The 19,611-nt window shown below is 38.2% G+C and overlaps 1 protein-coding gene across 3 annotated transcripts in view; it reads left to right on the forward strand.

Annotated features, from left to right (window-relative positions):
- The window catches only part of SH3RF1 (SH3 domain containing ring finger 1), a 145,864-nt gene that overhangs the window by 104,088 nt on the left and 22,165 nt on the right, over nucleotides 1-19,611 (forward strand). For all 3 annotated transcript variants that reach the window (XM_011360283.1, XM_023530731.1, XM_023530730.1), the window contains 4 exons: nucleotides 4,199-4,501; nucleotides 9,056-9,166; nucleotides 16,839-17,002; nucleotides 18,159-18,329. In XM_011360283.1, coding sequence (XP_011358585.1) covers nucleotides 4,199-4,501; nucleotides 9,056-9,166; nucleotides 16,839-17,002; nucleotides 18,159-18,329 — 749 coding nt within the window. The remainder of the gene's footprint in view (nucleotides 1-4,198; nucleotides 4,502-9,055; nucleotides 9,167-16,838; nucleotides 17,003-18,158; nucleotides 18,330-19,611) is intronic.

Here is a 19,611-nt window from a genome sequence, read left to right on the forward strand (position 1 = left end):
CATCTCTATACAGTGGAATAGTGTACCAACTTGTGTCTATTGACATGGAAAAGTGTTCATGAGATACTGTTAGAGACGAGACTAGTACATACTGCTTGGTTTCATTTGCCTTAAAAATAAAGTAGATGCGTATTTAACAACATCTACTTAAAAATATGTGGAAGAATATGTTCTAAATGGTTAAATGTAGATACATCAGGGAAATGGGGGGAGACAGATATGGGAAACTAGCTGAGGCCTTTCACTTTTTACTTTATAATAATCTGTACTATTTTTTAAAAAAATAACATATATTACTTTTATATTTTTTAAAACCTTTATTTGCCGTTCATAGGAAAACTACTAGGTTCAGGGACACTAGTGGGTTACAAATTCTTCAAACCTACTGTTTGTATTCTCTAATATTCATATAAAATAATAAGTATTCATGTTCTCATTAAATATTTTGTTCTTTTAAAAAAAATCTGAGTCTCATCTTTTAAAAAGGCCATATTCTTTTTAGCAGACAATCACGCACACAAAAAAAATATTTTTGTATTTCTTAAGCTTCCTTGTTGTTGTCATTATTATTTTGTTAGTATTTTCTTTCTCATGTTTACTAATACTTTTGATAATCTCAAAGACTAATTCTTTCTAAATTTTGAGGTTTCCCAAAAAGGGATTTTAGCGTTTTAAGATCAGCAAATCCCATTAATCCGTTCTTTTAGCTCCACTGTGCTGAATTTTACCTTGTATCCAACCTAAGTCTTATCAAATATTCTTTACCAAGTGCTCAGAAGAAGGTATTTTAAGATATAAATTTATTTTGCAGATGATGAGTGCACTCCTAAACTTAAAGGTCATGGCTAGATAAATGTCATGGAAAGTCTATGCTACTGAGCTCAAACAAACATTCATAAATGAACTTTATCAAAATGCCATTAAAAGCTATCAGATCCTTGCTTTCTTGTTGTTACTCAAGGTTAAGTTATACTTACAACAAAAGCCTCGTTAAGTTTCTGCTTTACTTAATGCTTCTACCAAATAGTCTTAACTTTATGATTTTCTTTGGAACTTATAAAGGCTGTAAATAGCATTTCTTAATACTAACTTCTACTTCAGAAGAATTCTAGAGTACTATTAAAGTATGACAGCATCCTGCTAACATACATTACCGTCCATGTATAAAAATAAAATGCAGGAAAAAATATACTAGGCTATTTAGAGGAACGGAAATGAAATAGAAAACTTAACTGTTTAGAGTGAGATCATGCGTTATACAGGTGGAGAACTAAAAGAGACAGACAAAAAGATCACTGACTCCAGCTTCCTTATTTTATAGATGAGAAAGCTATGATCAGGAGCGGTAAAATAGTTCTGTGAAGGTCATAAAGTTACTTACTGGTTGTGCCAGGGCTATAACAGTGGTCTTCTACGTGCAGTTTGCTCATTCCATTGCAACATCATTTGTCCACCTGCAGACACACATGCTTCTGCATGTAGACTATATTTTTCTGAACATGGCAACCCTGTGGCCCAGGAGTTCCACTCCTGGACGTATATCCAACATCCACCAAAAGACATGTACAAGATTATTCATGGCAGCGTTGTTCTTAATAGCCAAAACCGATAGCAGAGAAGGTAGGAGAAAGGGGAGGGGAGAGAAGGGGAACTGAAATATAAGTCAACAATAGAATGGGTAACTAAATTGGTGTATATCCACACAATGGAATATTACACAGCAATTAAAAGATTCATGGAACGAAATGGATAAATCTCAAAAAAGCATATTGTTGAGTGAAAGAAGCCAGACATAGGAATTATGGAGTACATCTGTATTATTTATATCTGTATATATCTCATTAAGGTCAGGGAACATTTCTCAGCATCTGTAGCTCTCTAGCACCTACCCCGTTATCTGGCACATAATAGGTGCTCAATGTATATTTATTTTAATGGAAAAATATGTGATATAGAAAAAGACTCAAGGGATGTGTTTTTTCTATTGTGAAAAACAACAGGAAATATAGGGAATAATACTTTAATTCTCAATTGTTTACCAGAGCACGGCATGTGGAAACCTTAAATATTAACACAATATTAACTATAACTGACACTTGGCTAGATATGATCACATCTAGACTATGGTAATATTTCAGACTATTGCAAAACAGACACTGCTAATGGAGCCTATGGTATGACCCCAGAATTAATTCAACCATGATATCAAGTATATGTAATAGTTTTCTCTATTCATATTTTTGGCCTCAGTGGAGAGAAAGTCTTCTCAACTTCTTCCCTTATTTCTTAAGCAGCAGCAGTGCTGCTGAGTTAATTGGTCAGATTTTAGCACATTGATTAGGTCGTGCTTTTGAGGATTTGTATCTTGGGGTCTAAACGAGCTTATACTGGAAGGAGGCTTTCTCTGACTCCTTGTCCTCTGACACTGGTGGGTGTACTGGCCTTTCATCTCATTGGGGTGATAAGTTTAGGATGAGGGAAATGGAGTAGTTCATCTATCTGCTTTGATTTCAGACTCCTTACACCCAACCTGTGTAGGAATGAGGACCCTACCACCACATGATTCATTGCAGTTTATTAGAGCTCTACACTGAGGTTTGGGCCACTCCTACCGTAAAACATCACATTCCTTCTTTTGACATTTGATTTCCTTAGGGACTACCCAGAAGGTGGGTTGGCTAGACCAAGGTAGGATTTATAAATTCTGTATCTCTTGGCCAAATGCCATTTTAATGCTATAATAAGGCCACCGTTTCATATATCTCATTTCTTCATTCTTAAACACATAACACAAAGAGTCGTGATCCTTTCTCCTGCTGTTGGCACTTCAGGCATCTATAGGTGTTACTGCCTATTATTCCAAGTTATCACGTGGAAAAAATCCTTAAAGTCTAAAGGAGAGGTATGCTCATGTTTGAAAAAGATGTGCCCTACTAATTATAGATTAGACAGACCAGATGAATGTGAGTCCCTGGGGGAACCACAGGAACAAATTGTTAATCAATTTGCAATCATCTGTAGAAGCACTGGCTACTGAGCTGCAATTAATACAGCTTTGTGAAAAGCCCTTTTTGCCAAAGCAAGTTCACTTCGTTAAATATTGGCAGACAAGATTTCTATTCTTCTAGTAGATTTTTCTCATCAACAGGATGAAAAAACATGATCTGAACCATTAGGTGGGTAAAAAATGACATTTGATGATCTTTTATCTAAAGGCATTTTTAAAGTGCTGAGCATGCAATGCTGCAATGGAAAAGGCTCTGTTATCCTTAATATTACTTAAATTACCTTTTAAAAGTTTATTTTTTTATCAATTTTTTTTTATGAGAGGTTAAACTTGATTCAAGATTTTCTCATTATTGTAATATCTAGGTAGGTTATATGCAGCTTGTTTTCATTGAAGCTTTCCAGAAACATTGTATTTTACCTCAGGGAAAACAAAAAGCTTGTGTTCTTTCCTTTCTTGCTGGTGTTATCAGCCCATGCAGCTTTTGACCCCTCGTGCCCTTCATAGTGAGACAACTTTTCAAATGGACTAAGTTAGCTTGCCAACATGACTTGAATTTCGTGTTTTACCCTGTTATGATTTAAAATGTTAGCACATGTGGAAATAACTAACACAGTGACATGACAAAAACATGTCAAGAGTTCCTACTAACTATTTCATGAGTCTCCCCCAAATACATAGAGGCAAGAGGCTATTTTATATGAAAGTGCATGAGTTAATATTTAATGGTTTCATGTTTTGTCCTCTTGCTCATTTTTCCCAAACCCAGAAGTTGCCCCTTCACTGTTTATCTGTGCTCTGAGCAAATTCCCAGTTGTTGGGCAACAGAGTTGTTAGACAAATGGTATCCTTTTAATTGTTTTTCTCTTAATCTCATCAATGGACTAAATATATCTTCGTTTATTACTGGCAAATTTTTAGATATTTCGAAGGTTCTTGGGGGAAAAAATTTTAACTGTATCAGTCTTTCATCGGACTTATTCATTCTTGATTTAACATCTGTCTATGGCATAGATACTACAATGAAATCCCAGATTTGAGAGAAAAGATATCTCACACGGTTAAAAATATATACGTACTCGCATATGCAAATTTTAGTGATGTTAAATTTTAGATAAAAGCATGTCGAAAAATAAATCCCAGTGAGTCCATGAGAATTGTCTAACCTTCTTGTGTTGATTTGGTTTGCAGTTTAACTCAGCTGCCAAGCAGCTGATAGAGTGGGATAAGCCTCCTGTGCCAGGAGTTGATGCTGGAGAAGGTACTTCGGCAGCAGCTCAGAGCAGCATTGCCCCAAAGCACTCCGACACCAAGAAGAACACCAAAAAGCGGCACTCCTTCACTTCCCTCACCATGGCCAGCAAGTCTTCCCAGGCGTCCCAGAACCGCCATTCCATGGAGATCAGTCCCCCTGTCCTCATCAGCTCCAGCAACCCCACTGCTGCCGCGCGCATCAGCGAGCTGTCTGGGCTCTCCTGCAGTGCCCCTTCTCAGGTAAATTATCCCAATGGTATGAAAAGAGCTCGGCCACAAAAATGATCCACTTACAAACGTGTTTGTTCACTAGCTGAAAAATGTTGTTTATTTTAGCCTTCAGAAGATGGGCTCTCCTAAGGAGCAAAGCCTTTCTCATTTTGTAGGTGGGAAGTGGAGAACGGAAAACTGAGTTATGAACTCAAAACTACTCAGTCATTTTCAAAGGAAAGATCAGAAATTACAAGATGATTTAAAGTTTTACTAAGCAATCACTTGGTATTACAGAACCTTCTCACAAAGCTGCTTTGGGAGATCTTGCCAACTAAAACTTTCTCTCCATCCAAACTGAAGATGCTATGGTCAAAACTCATAAAGTTCGCAGTTACCTGCATCTCTGTAACTTACCTTGATATTTAGGCTTCCCAGTTAGAGTTATAGAGAAAAGATGTGAAGATACATTTACTTTAAGTTAAAATCGACATAGAATTTTTTTAAAGCTCATGAGTTCATCAAGATTTTGGCCTGCCTTGGAAAGTAGCTGCTTATTATTCTTGTGTTAAGTAAAATGCACAAGATGATTGGGAGCATTCGTTCATTTATTTGGCAAACATTTATTGAGTGCCTTATTATAGATCTTTCTAGGCACTGTTTTACTATCTTTATAAAGATAAATAAGACATAGGACTTCTCTCCGTTAGACCTTATTTCTAGATTGCAAAATAAGCCTGACTGTGGCCCTGCCTAAGTCACAGGGCTGCTGTAGTTATCCTATTAGATGACAGCTGTATTTTCCTCACTGCAAGATCAGAGAACCTGGTCCAAAGTAGCCTGCCACAAGCAGGAGACATTTTTTTGAAATCTTATGTTTTATTTTAAAAATTTATGCAGCTTTTAAATTCTACTCTACAATATAGCTGTGATTAAAAAAAAAAAAAAACCATAAAAATAAATTATTTTCCCTTAGAAGGAAAGGAGGGAGGGAATGACACAATCTTTGTCTTCAAGAAGCCTACACAGTTTAATAAGTACCTGTTTGGGACCACAGTAAACATTTATAATACAGTTTTTGGTATTCCTTGCCAATATAATTAAAAATTATTTTCTCTCAGACTCATTTATTTGACCCAGCTCCTTTAGGTTCATACTCTAGGTTGCGAGTTGAATGCTTTTACTCTCTGAATAGGATCATGGTTTGTCAGTGTTTTTTAGGTGTAGGGCCATGAAACTTTCCATCTAATATGGGGAATAGGACACACGTGTGCACACGCATACACACACACACACACACACACACACACTCACACTAGAACAGAGGGCTATGAGGGCAGAGGTCTTTGTTTTGTTCATGATAAGTCTCAAAGTCAGACATACATTAAGCACTCAATAAATATTTGTTGAATGAATGAGTCATCTGAAAAATGGATAGAGGGGAAAACCATATCATTTTACATGTAGCTCATTATGCTATGTGAAAAATAGACATGGTTTGTAGATTAGAGCAAGAAGCATCATGTAATCTTTTGGCAGTAGAGAAAATTAAAAGAGAAAGGAAGATAAACTTAGCGTTTATATATTTTGCTGCAAACTTAGGAGTCAGGTGTGAGCTTGTCTCGTGCTGCCACTCCAGAGCTAGGAGTGAAGACTATAAAGTAGATTTATTTTTGTTTTGGTTTGAGTAGTTTAAGAAACAAGGCTCTTTCTGTGTTCCCATTAAAACAGTTTCCCCTTCATCTGAATTCCACCCCTCTTCCCATATTCTAATTTGTTCTGTTTTTGGTGGCGACGTGATGCCTCAGGGAGAAGTTATTTCTAGAAGAGGATGGGAGATGTTTGAAGTGCTGCCTAGTTTCTCCAGTCTAGGTTTATAGAAAACACTATTTATCTCTGGTACTGTGTACATTGGAGGGAACCACAGTCAACAATGAAGCAATGAGTATGTGTAGCATATGTGACAGGCATGCACTCTCTTAACCATGGAGAAGAGTGGATATGGAAAGACGGCACTTGTGAGACCATTTAAAACAGGACTCTCCTTTTCTTATGCCCAGAGAAGGATCTATCAGTAGATTTGACTGAGGTACCTGGCTGATGTGTCTCCTGCTATTGGCCCAATTTCTGTATTGCTTTTTCTTAATTAGGTTTGGTTGAATTTATTTAAAAATCCAAAGTGAGGGGCCTAAAGATGTGAGTGTTCATTTTTTCTCTCACGCGAGTGAAATCCATACACACATTGGCAATTTCATGATGGTGCAATGGTACCTTCCAGCTCACCTTTCCACCATGTGAGTAGATCTTTGTTCTCATGTTTCTGTATGGCAATTAGAGATCTGTCTCTCTGTCACATCCAAATTCTAAGCAATACGATGGGGAAATGGAGCAAAGGAAGGAACAGAGGGATTGCTTGCTATTGTTTTTGGACTATTGATTGAAGGCTGAAGTTTCAAATACATAAATTGGAAGATTATTTATAAGCTGTACTGTCCAAGTGGGTCACCGGAACAGATGTGCATGGATGTTTGTGATTGACATCTATAAAAATATGATACTATAACCAACCAAGACATTTCACCTATTCCTCTGATACTACCCTATGCCCATGATATTTTTTTGACCTCTGCCAGCTGGAGGAATGATTCATAATAAGTGTTTTTATGGCATTCTTGTATTGCCAGTGGCTTCTAGGGAAGAAAGATCTACCCACTCTCCCATTAGCTTTCTCACCTTTTCTCCTTCTCCACATAGCCCTTTCTTGTAGGAGAACCAACCTAATATGCAGGTCCATGAGAAAAGGATAAACACAGCAGAAACTCAGGTTGTACTTGCTCAGGACATGCCCACCTTCAGGCAGTTTTATTCTGCTTTTAGTTATTTCTTGGTGACTTCTGTCTCTTCCTTTACCCCAGTGCTAGGAATGGCCCCGTGTTGAACTAGTATCTGCAGGATTTGTCTTGTTCAGTGCTTCATTCCCATGTCTGCGATGACAAAGACCTTAGGGAACCTCTAGTTCAGCTCTTCACAGGGGTCCAGAGACATGAAGTGACTTGTCCAAGACCATGGGCTTATTAGCAGCTAATTATCCTAGCTTCCATTCTAGGGCTTTCAAGAGAAATGTCAGTCAAAGAGTGATATCTTTTTCAGATATTTGTAGTGTCAGTCCCAGAAAGCTATATTTTGGTGAATTTTTGTCTATCCTAAAGGTTCCTTGATAATGATATGCACCTTGAAATGAGCTTCGTTGTATCTTCTAAGAAAGCCTCCATCTTTTATGTGGTGCCAACTTGTAAATGATCTTGAAGTGTGTATATAAACAGATTTATAACAGGATAAACAGGATAAAAAGCTGAAGGCCATTAGGTTTTATCTCAGAATGAAAAACCAGTGTGCTTGCCATTAGAAATTGATCGGAAATAGACTTTGGAGAGACCGAAAATGAGAGTTTGGGGAGAAACTCTTGTTCGTGGCACCCCTTGGATCTGCTTAGATTCAACCAATATATGAACTAACAGGTACAGAGGTAATTTCAAAAAGATGTAGATTCCATGTGTAACAGATTTATTTGTGAAAGTAAACTGTATGACGTGATGCTGATTCTCACTGGCCTTGGCAGGGTCTAATCCAGTGGGAATCTGAAAGTTCTTTCAGGCCCTCGGGGAACTAAACTCTCAGCTTTGTCCTAATAATCTTTTTTCTTAATTTATGAGAATTGAGGAAACTATATTTAGCTTAAGTTTTTATTACAGAAGGCCTAGCATTTTGGGTATAGCATTGCTTCCTTGAGGAAACAAAGTACGAGCCAACCACATTCTTTTAATAGCGAAAGAAAAACATCCATTCATGCAGAGAGCCCGCGTCCCTACTTCAGCATCTAGTACCACGCATTCGGTAGTCGGACTTGATATGCAATGATTGAAATTGATCAAGTAACTGAACACAGGCAATGAAATGACCTGAATAGCTCAATTTCTTCCTAGTAAATTAATCTTGAGTAGTATGGATAAGACACCTTTAGAAACAGAATGAGGATAGAAAAGATTCCTTTAAAGGTTTATAAATAATTGCCTGCTATAAGAATGTCTAGGCAGCTGCATTTTAATTATGTGTCCCCACTGAAAGGTAGAAATAGTGAAAATGATTCTGAAAATAGCAAAATACCTTAAGCATTTCACAAAGACTTAACATATTGATAGACAGGTGAATATTCATTGGGATCTTCAGGGAAATTGTTAGTAGGCTAATCAGACCAGGCTAACCATCCGAAAGGCCGGCTTGGTTCACGGTAGCATCCCAGGTGGGGCAGCATGTTATTGTGAAGGGCAACAGCAGTTGGATTCTATATGTACAACACTGTAGTGACCAGTATTTATCAAATGATTCCCCAGTATCTTAATACAAATTAGGTAAGCAGTAAATTTGGGTTGAATAAACTGAAAGGGATTGATTCTGCCTTCCAAGAATAATAGAAACTACAGATTTTTTTTTTTTTTACATCATGACTTTCTTTCCCAAGGTTTAGCTGATATAATCTGTTCTATTAAATATAGTCTTTTTATTAACTTTTTTTTTCCCTGGCAGGTTCATATAAGCACCACCGGATTAATTGTGACCCCACCCCCGAGCAGCCCAGTGACAACAGGCCCTTCATTCACGTTCCCATCAGATGTTCCCTACCCAGCTGCCCTTGGGGTAAGTACAGTTTCTCCCATCTCTATTTCTCCAGTAGGTATTAGTCACGTTAATCTGGTGCATCCACCTCCTAACACCTGCAGTTTACATAACACTTGCTAGGTGGGGTGGATCACTATCTTTCATCTATTATTTCTGTTAACCTCACAAAAACATTAGGAAGTCTCTTGCCTGCAGCTTGCAAAAATTTTCATAGTATCAGTGGCCTGAAACTATTAGAAGAGCTCTGTAAAATACTTTTCATTTTCCTTGTAGTTCATCCTGATTTCTTGAATGTTTAACCTTTATTTCTTCTGAGTTTCTAGACCTTGCTTATTTCTTACAAAGACACATCAATAGAACCCACGAGGGAACTGGTATACCTAATGCTAAATGATTTTCTTTGAGTCACACCATAAGTCGATTTCAAATCTCTACGTTTACTATTCACCTTTTAGTTTCTTGTCTTCTGTCAGTATAACCCAAAGGTCTGTGCTGCCTTGGAAAGCCCTTCAGATTATGCTGATTTTCTTTCTGAAAACATAGCATTCTGCAGACAGTCTAAACACTAATCGCTTTAAAGCATCCTAACAGGGGAAATTAATAGGAAGAATGAGACCAGCCAAGGGAGATAGATACAAAGAATACTCTAGAGAGAGAATTAAAAGGGAAGAAACAAGCAAGTCCAACAGGTTAGCAGAAACAATAGTTTAAATCCCTATTTCCTACAATTGCAGGCAATTGAACTGCAAGGAGCCAGCAATTTGAGACATCTCTCAAATTATACTTTTAGACTGTTTCTTCCAGTGCTGAGTTAAATGAGGGTAGAAAAAATTATTAAATCAGATCACTCCAGTGAACCCCATCCCTGTAAGTTGCTTTATTGACTCTCACCTGGTTGTGATGCTCTCAGAGAAATGGTGTGGCCTGGAGATGAGGATACAGACCTGGTTTGGAAGCCCAGCTCAGCCACTTATTTGTACTGTGACCATGAAAAATCACTCAGCTTTTTTAAGCCTCCGTGTCCCTGCCTATAAAATGAGAGTAATAATACCTACTTTGGAGAGTTAGCACCGTACCTAGAATGTAGGAAGTGATAACTATTATTCATCTCGTTTTTGGCCTCCATTGTTGCAAGGTAGGACTGTGTGTGACATGCGCCATTGGTTTACTCTAAGAATGCCTTGGGAGGGCTTGGTTCCTTTTGTTATGGTTTCTCTGTTCTCTGTGTCAGGAATGGTGAGGCTTCTAAGCAGTGGGTTTGTTTTTAGGTTGTGGATTTTATATATATTGTAGATTATATTTCCCTCTGCTAGAATGCTTAGAACTAAATTGATGCTTCCTTCTAGCGGAGACATCACAACATATTGGTCAAAATGTTGGCTCCAACTGGTTTTATTGTCTTCATTTTCCTTTTGCTTCATTTTTTTTTTAGTTGTTTTTATCTTGATACATTTTATAAGTAATTGAAAACTGACTTTGAAACAAGGCAGAATATAAATAAATGCAGAGTTATTATCTAGCTTGACTTAGATTTTCGAAACCTTTTTATAGAATTGAGCATGTTCTTGTATTTAAATGGAAGTTAATAATGGCTGACTAGAGGTTAAAGTTTTTCTTACGTTACCATAAAAATTATAGCTTCCTTGATAGTGTATGTATGGTGCAGGAGGAGCAGTTGCATTGATTCATCTGGAGAGATGATATTCAGGTGACTTATTGAAATGTAGTTTCCCTGAGATTCTGTTAGCCCTGGGTGTTTTGACCAGAGCTGAGTTCCATAGTCATCCTGCCCTCTCACCTCTGGAGAAGACTCTTCTTTCCTTCCTTCCTTTCCCGTCCCAGTACATTCACAGCCAGTTGGTATCCCCAATGCTAGATGACTACTTCACATGGAAAAATTCTAACCTGATTTCTTAAGGGAAAAAAGACTGATATTTCTGATCTTAGAAAAATTAATTAGTAGAAAAGACATAGAGCTGGCCGAGTTTCATCCCTTGTGGGCTAAACATTTTATAACATAAGAAATGGCTAATTGCTCTTAGCTGGTGGTGCACTCTAGGGCAAACCAATGGGACAGGTCATAAGGGAGCATGAATATACAAAAATTAATTTACGTTCAATCATTTCATCCTAGGATTACATAAGAAAAACTTCATGTTAAGCCAAAGGAAGGTTTATTAAACCGGTAGTCTACTATGACAGTTCCACTCAATGAAAAACTAAATATAAACAGACATATCTGCCGTCCCAGGAGATGTCTAGATTTGAAAGTCCCCTGTAGGTTGGAAGAAATGTTTTGGATTTAATCTGTTAGGGGTAAGTGGGAAAAATCTGTATAGCATGTGCCCTCTGCATCTTAATCATGGCAAGTATCCTATGTAAAATTTGAAATATTTCGCAAGACTTTGAGACTATCACAGCAATATTATGCACCTTGGTAGGAAAGAAACTGTGCTTTTCATGGTGTAGATATATAGATAATAACTGGCATGAATAGACTTGAAAGTGAAAGTTATTTCTAGTACTTTTTTTATGAATTGAGACTTTTTAATCTTTTATGCAGAATGAAGTTGTGAGCATATTGTCTCATACATCTCACATGTGCAATTAAAATGTTAAATATCTAATATTAGGAGCAAAAGCAGTATTACATCTATCTAATTCAGACATCAGACTATTAACAGTGGTGAGAGTTTTTTCTGACTAATTTTGTGGGGGCAGGAGAATGAAGATTTTAGTCTCATATCTTTTGCAGAATGGAAGAAGAACTTTTAAAACAAGCGATTAATAATTCTTAGACTTCTGGACCAGCTGAGAGGTAGTTAGCCGGTCGACAAAGGCCAAATATAGCCCATAACCAATTTATAAACAGATTGCATCCAAAAATGTATAACCTTAACTTAAAAACTTTTACATACACACACACACACACGCGCGCGCACGTGTGTGTGTGTGTGTGCGTGTGTGTGTGTGTGTGTTTAAAGAAACAATTAAATGATGTCAGGTTCCAGAATAGCCAGTATGTAATTAGTTCATTATAGCCAATGATAGAGGCTAAACAGGATTTATTGCTATCAACAGGGTCAGGGAAAGGGTCTGGAAGGAGAAGGACGGGACTGCCAACCTGGGTAGTTTGAGAAGAAGTAGAGCCTTTGGAATTGTCTCATTTTCAGAAATTCTGAAAATCAGGATGAGGGGTAGGATATCGCCAAAACTGTCATAAGAAAGGGGCTTTAGCATCTCAGAAACTGAGGCCTCTTGATCTATAGCCTGTTGTTCTAACGGGGTAGAAGCATAGCATGTTTTCTCATTTGTGAAACACTGAGGATCAGTTATCTTCTGTCTGCAAAGCTAGGTGCCAGCAACACGAAGGTAGGTAAGACAGCCTCTGACTTCTGGGTCTCATGAATCATAACAGTAGCTTCCATTTATTGTGCTTCCTGTGCTCCAGGGAACTGAGACAGGCAGCTTCCCTAATCTGTTTTTAACTCCATCTCACAGATGGGTATATTAAGGCATAGAGACCTTATATAATTTATACAAAGTCAATTAACTTGTGTAGGTATCTCTTCTAACAAATCAACTGTAGAACAGTAAGTCTACAATTTGTGAGGGAAATTCCATTCCCAGAGAGATATTTACAAATTACCACATTCTTAATTACTTCTTCTCCTTTAGACATCGTCTAAGTATCTGTTTCTAACATCTTTTAAATATTCTTTAATTTTTTTTCTTTATCTTCATAGCTATACCCATTGCTGACTGGCTTAATTCCAGTGAGCATCCACTTGAGATGAAAGACTCACTGATTTCCATATTTATCTTAATTTTATTGAATTCTGATACCTAAGTTATTTACCTAATACCTAAGTTATACCTAAGTATCAGCACTTTCATTTTGCTACTCGTTACATAAAAAATAAGGTGAAATACTCAAATAACTGCACAAACATTGCTGTATGTCAGTGGTAATGCTGCTGAAGTTGATAACACTGTGGACTTGAGGGAACATGATTATACAGCAGCTTAAACTGTTCCCTCACTGGCCAGTGTACATGCATCTGAGTTCAGTACACATTCCAAAAAAAAAAAAAAAAAAAAGACTGTTTAGAGATGATGATGTATATTGAAAGTGGGTTGATTAGAAATCAGATGTTTAGAAAGAAACAATGATGGAATTGAGGAATATTAAGTGTTATTTGCCCAAGGGACTCAAAAATGCCCAAACTCTATCTTGCCAGTTACTTTTTTATTTTGGGAAGTATGTGAGGGAGATGCAACAGAAGGGACCATTGGAAAGGAAATGAACCTTTTATTGTCGGTTGAACTTGGACTTAAAACTACAATGCAAAGTACTTTACATCTGATAAGCTGGCCTACAGACCCTAGTCCCCTATCCTTAGCCAAATTCAGATCTAGCCACTATCTGGGCTGGTTACATGAAAGGACAAAAGGAGAAGAGCACCAGAGAGGAGGAGTTTCACATCCACATAGTTGAACTTTTCACTCACGCGTCCACTAGCAAATGCGGCCTGTCAGTGGTCTGGAATCCAACCCACTCAGAGTGAGGGCACTTTTTTCCTGGTGCTCATCCTGACAAAGGAGGAAAATCAAGGACTGACCTAAAAGGCTATGCCAGGAGAGGAATCTGCGTTTTTCTGACTCCAAAGCCCAGGCTTCTTCTATAATGTAAAGCTGCCTCTTCTTTCAAGATCAGTACATCAGGAGAATAGAACCTGGACGTGGCAAAATATGACCGTTTCACAGTAGTAGATCAGTATGTCCTATTTTTAAGCCAAGTATTACTCAAAAATACTAATTCTTGCCTCAGACCATCACCAAATGCTGGTACAAAGAAGGTCTGAATCTATAGAAGCACAAGCAGGAAGCTCATTTTTAGTGAATATCAGAATCACATCCAGTTTTCTACGGCAATATTTTTGCGGCCTGGGCCATAGCTATAGACAATTTTACTTTGATGATATAGAGCAGTTGCATTTTCATAAAGCTAAAACTACAAGTGATGAGCACTTTTCCAGCTCCTATTGATTTAACAAGTAGTATTTAATGAAAATGTTATTTAAATATGATATTAGGTTCTGAACAATATTAAGTTAACAAAATACTGTTTAGCAAAATGTCACCTATGCTGGTAGCAGGCCCGTAGATGTTTTCTTGCTGCTGGCGGAGAGTGCTTCTTGGCCTCTGGTGCCTGTGCTGGCCCCGGCTGTGAAGTAATAGGCAGGTCTCCAGGTCAGCTCTGGGTGAATGAAAGGTTGTGGTTTGCTCTGTAGAAATTTTAGGTCTTGCAGGATGGCAAGCTGCCTGAAGCACAACACATAGTGGATTACCTTTTGAACTTCCACATCACCAGATTATTTCAGTTTAGGTTGTTTATAGAGCAACCCACAGAACTTCCTAGTCTGTCACCACTCTGGACTCACCAGAGCCCTATCATTTTACCAACCCCACAGGGCCAAGCAACATCTAGGAACCTGATTTTAATCAGACTGTCTCTCTTGGTCTTTGTGTGCTTACATACCCACAAATACACATGCACACACACATGTACATTTCCCCAGACATAGGTAACCCAGCTTTGGGGAAAAAAATCTGTTCAATTTTATTAAGACCATCTATGTCTCATCCACAAAAAGAGAGAGATAATTGTATTTTCTCTCAAGCACGACATTTGAGATCTTTCATAATATCCTCTTTTATGCTATATTTCAAATGCCTACTAAGTTATTCTTTGTAATAGTAATGTGCATGAAACATTTGCTTACTATATTGTTTAACTGTGAGAGGTGACCCTTCTTTTACATTTGTTAACAAAATATGACATGACACGTTTTATCAGGTCAATAGATGTTCTTGCCTTCTTCTTAGGACTAATTTAGTACAGCCTCTGGTTTAATAAGTTAAACTATAACTGATAATTTCCTTTCCTCTTGAAAATGGAATTCTACTTTGAGTGTAAAATGGAGCTTTTCGGTTCTGTGCCTTAGGTACTATTTTAAGTAATTTCTAGGAGTGATTATTGTTGGGCTCCTGTTGAGCATGTGCCATTTGTCTTCTGCCTTTTCCACAGCCATGCTGTTTTGAGATTGGGTTTAGGAAGATTTAAATGGAAATCAGTTAAGTGGTAATTTTACAGTCTCTGTATATTATTCTACATACAGTCTAGACTTGTTATCTCACCCGTCAAGCTGCTGGTGTGTTATTACCCATGAACTGCCCAGGTCACATGTGCTGACTGTTTTACCAAGGATTAGCTTCACTTCTCTTCACTTTGTCCCTGGGTAGAGACGGAATGGAATGAGTGTTTGACCTTCTCCTGGTTAAAGGTTTTGAAGGCTCTGAGCCCAAGTACATGCAAATTCCAGAGCTGTCACAAATCCTAATTTTGCCGCGTTTTGTGTGGAGAAAGTAACGTTCATGGAGCTCTAACTCTGTGAACTGACTTCCCTGCCTCGTCCAGGTTAGCGGCACTCTGTAAGCAGCTCTGCCCCTCATTTATTTCTGCACTGACTCTTCAGCAACAGGTTCAGCTACAGTATGGGAGAAATCCTTCTTGGAAGTCACTTTAGCAGAAAATTAAATATAATGTGTGAAAGAGTGGCAACGTATGTCTAGACGTTTACAATGTTTTTCTACTCAGTTTATGATGTTTCTGGAATTATGTACATTAACAGGCAGATGAAATCAATATTGATGAGATTCATATTTCTCTTCTAAACAATAGAAAGAAAATGACTTATGAACTATGTTCGAAGTCATTGGATTTGTCTTATCAATATGCTGGTGCATAGAAACCATTGATGCTTTCCTAGGTGCATTCTTTAGTCTCATTTCTCCTTTGATTCAGTTTTTACATATGGAGATTCAAAGATTTGGAGAGGACGAAGTGGGGGTTCAGGTAGGTCTTTGTTTGCTTGTTTCCCCAGGAGTTTTAGTATACAGACCCTGAGGAATTATCTGGGGTTTATACACCAGAAGGTAACAATTGCTCCATTGATTTTCAAAAGGCATGGAGTCCTGAAGGCAGAACCACATTAGTCTGTGACCATAAAGGAAACTGCAGCTTTTCACTGGTGTGCTTGTTAAAGATTACCAGCCTTGATAGTACTAAATTTCAAAAGCTGGCATAGTTAAGAAAAGAATAAGCAAAAAATAACAATAGCCCAGTGATTGTGGCTTGCTGTTGTTTGGGCTTTTTGGAGACTAGGCATCAAAGGAAATTTTCTTCTGAAGGCATGATTTGAGATATAGTGCAGCTCAATTGTTTTGTTTTGTGTTGTTTTTAAGTTTCAAGTTACAGAAACAATAACAAATTAATTCCTTGCAAGCAATGTGGCATTATAGCTGCCACCTTGAAAAGCGTTTGGATTCTTGTCCAATTCTATACTTAAAATTACATGCAATTGTTTCTTTTTTCTTTTCCTCCTTCCAAGTGTGATTATTTACCTGTTTGCTGAAAGAGTTTGCTGTGGCTTTAAGATCTTAAAGGAGAACAAGGTAGATTTTTTTAAAGGAGGTTTTCATGCTAGGTAGCCTGCTGGTTCTGCTCTGTGTGGATTCCATTAAAGTCTTTTTTTTCATGGATTTCTGATTCCTTTTCCTTTCCACCTTACATAAAAGATGTAAATAAATGTTATTTTTTTCCCCCTTTCTTTTCTTCTTATGCCAGACTATGAATCCTCCTCTTCCCCCGCCCCCTCTCCTGGCCCCCACGCTGCCAGGCGCTGCTGCTGCTGCTGCTGCTGCTGCTGCTGCTGCTAGAATGGGACCCAGGCCCACAGCAGGACCCACTGACCAGATTGCACATTTACGGCCTCAGACTCGCCCCAGTGTGTAAGTGAGGGTATCATTTATTACTGCTTACACGTTCATTTCAAACTAAGCCCAAACAGCAGAGGTAAAGAAACACCTCTCTGATATGAGGTGGTGACAGGCTTATGGCTCACAGAAGTGGTTTGTGTTCTGCAAACTTCTACCCAGTCATGCATATAATTAGGAGACTGCTGAAACAAATAATGAGCTCTAATACATGAGCTCTCTGGGCAGCCATCCTGCTGAGTGAAGGCCTTCCATAGTGTAGGGAAACAGAGCTGTTTGCTTCTTCACAATATTTTATGTGTATGGAACTGCCTTTTGAGCCTTTTGTCTCCATTTTCGTTCCTTGCCTTAGGATGCTAAGGAATGCGAAGGTATTCCACACAAATCAGGTCTAGTTGTAGTATGGACGTGAAAAGCTCTAAGTCCCCAGCGATAAGTATGCAGAAAAGTCTAATTACCTTGTTCAGAGTTTACCAATGGCAGAAACAGCTAGAGTTTTCTGGATCCTGTATTGTATGAGTTTATACACGGAACAGCTTAGAGCCCTGGTACAAACTGATAAGTATTGCCTGCCTGGTTTCCATATGTCGGTGGTACGGTCACCTTGCATCGTGGGGTTGTTTTGCAGTCTCTGTGATCTGGACTTTCTTTCCCTTTGACTTTTTCAAACTCGGTATTTTTACTGGCTGAGCATTCAGAAACAGGTGCAGCCCAAGCTTCTCGGTTCAGCTTCTGTGTGGAAGGCAGCACGCTGTGCTTCCCAGTGGGATTTCATACCATATGTCCTCATTTGGGGCTCCTTCCCAAGTCTAACAAGTGCCGTCTGAAGAGCTCAATTTTCCCAGTGGGTACCTAATCCCCAACAACAAGTTAGGCGCTCTGGGAAGCTGCATTAATTCTTTCACACCCTGCGAGTACCATTTGGTGGGATAGTCACCTTCACACAGAGAACCAAGGTGGCCGTTCTAAATCAGGAAGGCCTCTGCCTTTAAATGTAGATGGCAGAACCTCTTTCAGTGGAAAATTATGAATGCTACTTGCAGGTTAAAGGATTATACTTTCTGTTTACATTTGTATAAAATGTTTAAGACTTTATACCAAGGAAGAGTTTTGTGCATCTTGGGGTTTGCCTGTTACTCAGCCTGAACCCAAATATTTTTTTCTATTCTAGGTATGTTGCTATATATCCATATACTCCTCGGAAAGAGGATGAGCTGGAACTGAGAAAAGGGGAGATGTTTTTAGTGTTTGAACGTTGCCAGGATGGCTGGTTCAAAGGGACATCGATGCATACCAGCAAGATAGGGGTTTTCCCTGGCAATTATGTGGCACCAGTCACAAGGTATGGTTTTGAATAAATAGTTTACTAACTTCTAAACAGAGAAGCTTTGTTCTTTCCATGGCTCTCAGCCTATCCAGATTCCTTCTCACATTATAATTGCCTGTTATAGAGCCAACATTAAAAAAATCCACATCTATGTTTGCTGAAATCCTCTTTAACTCTAAAATTTTTAGCTTACCTTCCACATGGATGTATGTGAAATTGTAAGTTTCTACAAGTAAATCTACTGGGTTTTAAGTTATTTGCTTTAAGTTATATGTGGAAGACTCAAGTAGACCATTTTCAATATTTTCTGCTTGAAAAAAAGCATAATGTTTGATATAAATAAAAGCTATATTACTAATACTTAGATGTTTCTATAATGCTTAGTATATGCTAGCCAGGCAGATTTCTAAATGTGTTGCACATATTAACTCTAAGCCATTAAACAGCTCGTTGTAGTTGTCATTATCCCCACTTACTAGATGAGGAAATAGGGGCACAAAGAGATTGAATAACTTTTCAGAGATGACACAGTGAAGAAGTGCTCAAAACCATGTGGTCTGACTCTGTATCCCAATAGCTTGATTACCTCTGAATGCTGGCACTTAATTTCTATAATACAGTCAGAAGTAAAGTTCCTTAAATATGACTTAGATCTTTTATCCTTCTCAACTGAAGGTGATTTTGCTCCCTAAGGGAATTTGCCAATGTCTGGACACATTTTTTATTGTCATTACAGGAGGGTGGCGGGGTGGAGTAGGTTGCTATTGGCATCTAGTGCATAGAAGTCAAGGATGTTACTAAACATCGTACAGTTCATAGGACAGCCTCCCACAGAAAGGAATTATCTGGCCCAAAAAGGTCACTGAGGCTGAGAAACCCCGTTATACGGAAATGGCAAGTAAGAGCTTTTAAATATACGAAATTTTCTTTATTTTATTTAGAGATAGATCAATCACCTTCTGGTTACTGAGGAAAGTAGTCTTGGAAACTGAATGAAATGACCTATAATGGCATCAGCATTGAGGGAGCCTCAGTTTTGTCCACTGGGCTCTTAAATGGTCCAGGTTTAACTGTGTTAAATCATTCTTTAAACCACCCTGATTTTAAATAAATGGCTTAATGAACTGACATATTTGTCAGCTGTTGGCCTTGATTTATGTTTGGCCAGCAGCCTGATCAAATAAAAATCACTATTGTTGCAGATGGTGACAGGATGCTGGCTTTAATTTGACTTGCAGATTTTCAATCAGTATAAACCTTATTTTCTGTATATGTTAAAATCTACATTCAGAATCCA

Source organism: Pteropus vampyrus, unplaced genomic scaffold, assembly GCF_000151845.1.
Source record: "Pteropus vampyrus isolate Shadow unplaced genomic scaffold, Pvam_2.0 Scaffold53, whole genome shotgun sequence".
NCBI classification, from domain to species: domain Eukaryota; kingdom Metazoa; phylum Chordata; class Mammalia; order Chiroptera; family Pteropodidae; genus Pteropus; species Pteropus vampyrus.